This window comes from Sinocyclocheilus anshuiensis, unplaced genomic scaffold (genome assembly GCF_001515605.1).
Source record: "Sinocyclocheilus anshuiensis isolate Anshui unplaced genomic scaffold, SAMN03320099.WGS_v1.1 scaffold248, whole genome shotgun sequence".
Classification (NCBI taxonomy): Eukaryota; Metazoa; Chordata; class Actinopteri; order Cypriniformes; family Cyprinidae; genus Sinocyclocheilus; species Sinocyclocheilus anshuiensis.
This window is the reverse complement of record NW_015555734.1, coordinates 1,617,455-1,625,181: the sequence shown is the minus strand read 5'-3', so window position 1 is coordinate 1,625,181 and position 7,727 is coordinate 1,617,455. Positions and strand designations below refer to the sequence as shown.

Below are 7,727 nucleotides of genomic sequence, written 5' to 3'. Positions count from 1 at the left end.
TATATATATACAGTAAATAAATATAAATTATTTTTATCCAATGTAATGACATTCAGACATTTTAAGTTTGGCTTTTTTGGGTTACTGAATGTCAAAGAAAAATTCCAGGACAAAGAAAGGACTGTTTCCTTTACACACACCTATAAATCACAATCTATAGATAGTTTTAAGCCAGAAAACCTGTTCAACGTCCCCTCAACCTGAACAGGTTTGGCTAGATTTGCACTTCTAGTAGTCAGATTCACATTCTCAGCTAGAAAAAGAAGGCCACGTCTTGTTTGTAATTGCCTTGTTACACAGCTAACACCTCTCTAAGAAGATAATAAAGATACATTGACAGGGTTCACAGCATGAAACGTAATGACTCTCAATTACCGCTAGTGTGCTCTTAATGGGGGATTTGGGTCGTGCTGTTTACTCACCGTGATTAGCCAGCAGCTGATGTACTTATACAGGTTTATTTTCACCCACACTAAGATGTACACACACTTATACCAGAATGGATGTGCCTGAATCACAGATCAAAACAAACGATAAGAAGAAATGAATCACTTCCGATGAATTATGAAAAGTCAAGGCTTTCATTTTAAACATGTGATGTTTACTTACAACAATTCATTAGAAACAACTCAATAAATGAATTAAACATCTTATTTTTGGGGATTGAAGATAAATTGGCATTTATCCACTTTAAGATGTTATTTACAATGATTTGTAAGATTCTAAAATTCTTCAATTAGAACATTTTTTTCTTAAGAAAAAATATAAGAACATGTTTAAGAAGTACTTTTAGGAATACAAGTTTTTCTCTCAAGTAAGAAAAGAAGAAAATAGCAGTTCAGAAGAATTGTTAGTTCTTAATCATGCTTTGTGAATCTGGCCAGTAAGCAAATGATTTCTGTAAGTGTCTGTAGAAAGAGACTCAAATAACGATCAAATTGATTAAATTAACAATTAAATATGATGATCTCCTTGCAAGGGACCCCCTTCTTAAGAAATAAAGACAACTACATATATTTGGCATACAGAACCATTTATGTTTGAGAAAAATGGTGTGATATTACTGTATAAAAACAATATGTTCTGTTCAGTTCAAAATTTAAAAACATGATTTAAAAAAATAATTATGATTATATGTAATATGTTTAGAATGATATTCTCAAAAGTATGATTATATGTAATATGTATAGAATTAATGATATTCTCAAAAGTAATTATATTGCACAAAAGTCAAAAGAAATTATTAAAATTAGCTTGAATGCTTGCTGAAATGTATTAACTGACATTTGAGAAGCTAAACAGATAAAATGAATACAACTGAGAGTCAGTTACATATGAACAGCCCTAACAATGAATAATTTTCAACATTTTTCACTCTTTGTGTGAACTCATTTTAACTCCCTCCTCTGCAGCATTCAAAACGCAGTTATTTGACTTGCAGCAACTGTTTCCCATTTCCAAGAATATATAAATAGCTGCCAAGACTGTAACTGACAGACTTAAAGAGCGTTCTCATCAGACCGGGAGCTTTCTGTGACATCAGGACCACACTGAAAACATCCCAGCACAAAAACAAGTGGCAGCTCACGAGATCCAGGTACAAGGCTGTTAACAACCTAAATACTAAATCGTGATTTTGTGACTCTGTCTACGTTCAGTCCCAATCCACTGATTCACTTACCTCAAACTCATCTGTTAAGAAGTAGCTATCCGAGTAGTGCAGCCCACCTATCGTAAAGATTGCTAGAGTGATCAGACCTAAACCAAATCGCTTCATTGCTGGAACCACACTGCAAAAAGAGGAAACATTTGTTAGATTAAATTGTTACTTAACAGAGGACTGTAAGTATTATAATGGGCCTTAACAGTATAGGTTAGGTTGTGGTCAAAACAGTGCTGCCTAAATCTTGTTCACACTGACAATAACTTGCATTTGTGACCAAACATATCATTCATTTTTAATTTCCAGCAACAGCAACAATTGGAGTCGTGATATGGGTGCACCCGGCAATTCAACAAAGTTGAGAAAAGCTTAACTTTATGCAAATGAGAAGAGACGCTCTGTGGCGACTAACAATGGGAGCAAAGACTGTTATTTTTCTGCATAATGTTATTGTGAATGGTTTCACTGTTCTATATGATTTGTCTCTGCTCACATACAGGGATATAATAAAAAAGAAAAGATGTCTGGAATAGCGTGTCAAAAACTGTCTGCATTTTGATTGACTTTTCATGCATTGATAATCATTTATCTTCCTCGTGATATGATCCATTATGCACTGCTGCAATTCATAGACAAACAAAAAAATACAGAATGTTCATTTTCAGCAGTAAGAAAACTAATTTATTTTCAAAATTAAATGCTATCTTATTTCTACAAGAAATATATCTCATTTGTAATTATATTTTCTAACTCTAGGGCCAGTTGTGCAGCCGGCCAATAACATCAGAGCATCCAGTGCGTATATGAATGTCTATAGCATAATGAATAAAGATAAAAAAAAAAAAAGATTAGCATGTTGAAAGAGCAAGTAAGTTACTAAGACTTGTTCATAATCACAGTGCCCTTGAGCAAGTAACAAGACAGGAACTGTCCTTGTAATGGACAAATGAATCCTGAAAATACCTTTGGATGAAAAGTGTCCACTAAATGGTAAGAAACAACTGTTGACAAGAGGTAAAATCATTAGTTTGAAAGAATCTGACTGAGATGGGATTGTTAGACTGTGAAATCTTGTGCACTTACCTACTGGGTGGTTGTCCAGGGACATCGGACATCTCTCGAGACACCAGATTCTGGTAGTTTCGTAGTGTGAACTGAGGCCCTACCAGAAAGCCTCCATAGAAGTATGAGAAACCAAAGATCTCCAACAAAGACGGCGTAGAGCTGAGGGCAGACTTCTTCTGTTCTGCACTCATCTGAGACTGTTAGATAAAAGAAAATGAGTCGATTAATTAAAAAAAGAGGAGCTGGGAAATTAGAACTGGCTGTAGAAGATAAACTGCACCTAAAAAGATAACAGATATAATTTAAAAGTTTGGGGTTGGTAAGATATTTTGTTTTGTTTTGTTCTTGAAAAAAGTCTCTTATGCTCACCAAGGCAGCATTTATTTATATCAAAACAGCAAAAACAGTAATATTGTGAGATATTATTACAATATGTATATGTTTAATATGTTTAAAAAAAAAAATAACATACACCTTTGCTTACTTCTGTGTGTTGCTCGGCAACCACTTTGTTGGAACCACAATTGTTTCTGAGGAACTACATTGTTTGGTGGAAGAGTACTGTTTTTATTAATATCATTACACTTTGTTTGCTCTGTGAAACCTTACTACGTATATGGAATAACCATTTTATAAAAGCAGTTTGTCTCATCTCTGTTGCTAATGAGACCCACTACAGTCGTGTCATCCGCAAACTTAATGAAGAGGTTGGAGCTGTGTGACGGTGTGCAGTCGTGGGTCAGCAGAGTGAAGAGGAGGGGGCTCAGCACACATCCTTGGGGGGCCCCAGTGTTCAGTGTGATGATGCTGGATGTGTTGCTGCCGACCCGAACTGCCTGAGGTCTTCCAGTCAGAAAGGTCCAGTCACAACGCCCCTTAGCTGTTATAAATTCACTGTAAACCACGGCTTCTTGGGGCTTATTGCTTTACTATTCCTGTGCTTTATTTATTCCATTACTCCAGTCATCAGTGTCACATGATCCCACAGAAGTCGATTTGGTGCTCAAGAAACATCCCTTACTATCAATGTTGAAAACAGTTGTGCTGCTTAATATTTTTGTGGAAACTGTGATTTTTTTTTTTTTGATGTTTTGATGAATAGAAAGCTCAAAAGGACAACATCTATTTGAAATACAAATCTATCATAACATTATAAATGTCTTTACTTTCATTTTTGATTAAATTAAAGTATTGTTTTCTTTCAAAACGAAAAAAAAAAAACAATTTCTTACTGACCCCAAACTTTTGTACAGTTCAGACAGTTTGTTTTTCCAGAACTACTTATGTAAAAAAAAAAAGTGGGATTCATTACAGGCTAAATGTTTTCGTTTTAAATGTGCTATAGGCATGCTAGTGAACAAAGCAGAGTGTATGAGCCCATTTACACCTGGTACTGAGATCTGTACCAAGTGATTCGATCACAAGCAGTCTGTGCTAAATACAGGGTCCAAAACATGTAGTGATTTCCCCTCCCCCGCTTTAAGCATCACATTTGTGGCTAGAATTCAAGTACATTTGGGAGAAACAGTGCAGCCTTTTTTTTTTTTTTTGCTCTTTTCATTCAAGTTTTTTTCTTCCGCTTTATGAGCATGCAATAAGTGATATCATGTGTCTTCTTTGACCAGATGTGACACTACCATCTATCTTAGTTATCTGAGTAAATACCAGGTGTAAACAGGGTCTATCATTGGTCATCTGGTAATCTTTACACTCTCAATAAAACATTGCTTTAAGTTGCTTTAAGATGAGTAAGAAATACCTTTCTAGGGTGGCTACAGTAATTGACACAGGGGGAGAGATCAACAGATATAACCGCTTACACACCATCACATGAAGAAGCCAACTGTGTCAAGCCATGGCTACTGTTAATATTTAGACAGAGGCGTTTAATCTGAGCCACAGATGAGCTGACTGATTACACAATTACATCTCAGGGAACTTTCACTACACTTCACCTTGCCAGGCATCATTACACTGATCCATAATGGTCATTTAGCAGAACAGCTGCTACACAACTGAAGAAGATACTTAGTGGTTCCCCACCAGTTCCTTGTGCTCAAATCATGCATAAAAAAAGAAAAGGAGTGAGATAATAATAGGAGGACACCAGGAGAACAACAGAGCAAAGGAAGACAGAAATGGTAGAAGTTAATAGCAGCTCATTAAGTCTCACTCACTTGTTCTTTTTCACCGTCGTAGTAATCGAGTGCTAAACCTGCAATGAGAAAATGAAATCATCATCAGTTCTGGCATGACATGATCAGTTGTTATGAAAATTATTCATGTTATATGACCATTATTGTACCATAGTATTTTGTAAGTGTTTGTAAACATATGTTGATTAACTTTCAGTGCCTTGTGATAAATCTCAGTTCTGGCATGACATGATCAGTTGTTATGAAAATTATTCATGCTATATGACCATTATTGTACCATAGTATTTTGTAAGTGTTTGTAAACATATGTTGATTAACTTTCAGTGCCTTGTGATAAATAGTTAAAAAGAATCAATCTGTAAATAGATTATTTCTGAGGTGTAACAGATGAGGAAGATATGGGAATTAAAAGCAGGTATCATACCGATGAGTTTGAGCGTGAGGACACAGTGAGGCATGGTCCACTTGATATCATACTCCTCAGTAGCTGTGTAGTAATAACCCATCAACAGATATATCTGCCACACACAAACACAAAAAATACCTTCAGGTTCTGTTGAGATTAAAACAGTAAAGTCAATGTCTGAGGTTAAAGCGACCCTAAAGATATTCATGTGTTAACCTTATAATTAAGCTCTTATTTTCCCTTCACATTCTTTTAGGTTCTTCTGACCTAATCAAAACTCAAGTGGCACATATTATTAGATCTTTATCACTCTGTTTTACAAAGTAGACATGCACTTTTCAGAAATGTGACTGCTAGACATTCCAGTAATGTTGTTTCCGCTTGGGTCAATTCGACCTCAGCAAAAACAAGGCAGGAAAATCAAAATAGCAAACTGGCACGAGTACACCAGTCAGAAAATCTCATCATGCGAATTTAATCATGTTTAATGACCCCAACATAAAAAAAATAGCATTTTTAATGGAGGATGGCTGAAGCTTCATTGCAAGTCTTCATAAGTGGAAAAAAACTCACTAAGTATAAATCTGATACTTCAATGTTAAGCATGTTCTAACTATTAAAATGAGGGTTAAATACATGATCCAATAGGGTACTGATAAGCTTGCAACATTTCATGCACAAGATCACGTCAAGAGCACAAAAACAGATAAAGAGATAGTGTGTGAATGTGTGCGTTTTCTCACCATCTGAAAGATAAAGCTACTCAAAACGCATGTGACTGTCCTTCCCATCAGCCTCAGCAACAAGAACTGAATGACTACGCATAAGAGGGAGTGACAGACCTGAGACCCTGAGAGAAGGACATGGAGAGATGGTGTTAATGCATTCCAGTACTAGCTGACCATGAGATTACAATATAACACTTTATCATCAATGTGGAGAACCAGAATTGAACAGGATACTTCTGCCAAAATGACAGCTCTGTTATCATTTACTCAACCTCACGTCATTTCAAACCAGTATGATTTTCTTTCTTCTGTGGAACACAAAAGGAGATTTTTTTTTATTGAATGAGTGATTACCTTTTTGAAGGTCTCTCTTTTCCACATAATGGAATCGAATGGGTACATATGTCAAACTCCAAAATAACAGACACCATTAAAAGCATAATAAAAGTGATATTTTCTAAGTCTATGAAAGTGCACTAGAAGCTAAATTTTCTGAAATCATACGACAGTTTTGGTACAGAAAGAAATTTAAAACTTATTTACTGACAAATCAAATAAGGTATCTTTGACATTAAAGATATTTGCTCATGAGACACGTGAGGACCAATGGTGTTTGACGTGCTATTTTTTGAAGTCTGTGTGACCTTTTTGACCACTGTAGAGCTTCGATGAAATGTTGAAGGGAAGATTTTCAGTGAAAAACTACGCAAATTTTGGCATGTTCATCGCACATACTGTATGACTTCATTATGACTGAAATATAATTGTATGAACTACGTTTATGATACCTTAATAATATTCTGTGGTGCATTTCTTTGACATTTTGAAGCTTGTGAGACCCAGTTTCCATTTACATTCATTATATGGAATAAAAATAAAAAGCGACTGGGACATTCTTTGAAAATTCTTCTTTTGTGATCTACGGAAGAAAACTCAAATGAGTTTGGAACAACATGACTGTAAGTGAATGACGCTGAGAAAGAGAATACTATCAATAGCTGAACTATCCCTTAAGAAATGACAGAAAGAGAGAAAAAGTTTTGTTTTTATAAACAAGTCAGAGTGATAGACTCAATAAAACAAACACAAGTAAAATATCTCAGATAACGACAAAAGAGACAGACCTGCTGTTAGATCCGAATGCAGCACAAAGAAATCAAATACACAGAATACAAGCACAAGTTAATTTTCATATTTCCCAACACAACACTCTTTGGTTTTCATTAGTTTGCTTTTCAACCTGCCACTCATATTCTCATAAACTACATTCTCACCACCAGGGGTTATCGCCATGGCAACAATACCCCATGGCTATCTGTCACAATCTTTTTTATATCAAAGCCACAGTCATCAGGAAATCATTACCACAGACTGCAGAGCAGTTAGTCAGGATACCCTTTATTTTCCACCATTATTCTCAAGGACACTAAATAGTCAATAACTTTACAGAGCACAATTCTACCTTCAGTGTTCAAACGAGAGAAAAGTGATCCAAGAGGAAATATAAGCACTTTCATTAGACAGCTAACATGTTACCATAAAAAATGTAACTAAAAACCCTTAATGCTATGTGTTTATTAACTTTATGAGTAATATATACAGGTGCATCTCAATAAATTAGAATGTCGTGGAAAAGTTCATTTATTTCAGTAATTCAACTCAAATTGTGAAACTCGTGTATTAAATAAATTCAATGCACACAGACTGAA

At 35.3% G+C, this 7,727-nt stretch overlaps 1 protein-coding gene across 2 annotated transcripts in view; it reads right to left on the bottom strand.

Annotated features, from left to right (window-relative positions):
* The window catches only part of LOC107672973 (lysophospholipid acyltransferase 5-like), an 18,374-nt gene that overhangs the window by 4,881 nt on the left and 5,766 nt on the right, over positions 1 to 7,727 (bottom strand). For both annotated transcript variants that reach the window (XM_016466369.1, XM_016466368.1), the window contains exons 3-8: positions 6,034 to 6,140; positions 5,309 to 5,402; positions 4,906 to 4,943; positions 2,747 to 2,925; positions 1,682 to 1,790; positions 422 to 509 (exon numbers count right to left, since the gene is read on the bottom strand). In XM_016466369.1, the coding sequence (XP_016321855.1) occupies positions 422 to 509; positions 1,682 to 1,790; positions 2,747 to 2,925; positions 4,906 to 4,943; positions 5,309 to 5,402; positions 6,034 to 6,140 (615 nt within the window). The remainder of the gene's footprint in view (positions 1 to 421; positions 510 to 1,681; positions 1,791 to 2,746; positions 2,926 to 4,905; positions 4,944 to 5,308; positions 5,403 to 6,033; positions 6,141 to 7,727) is intronic.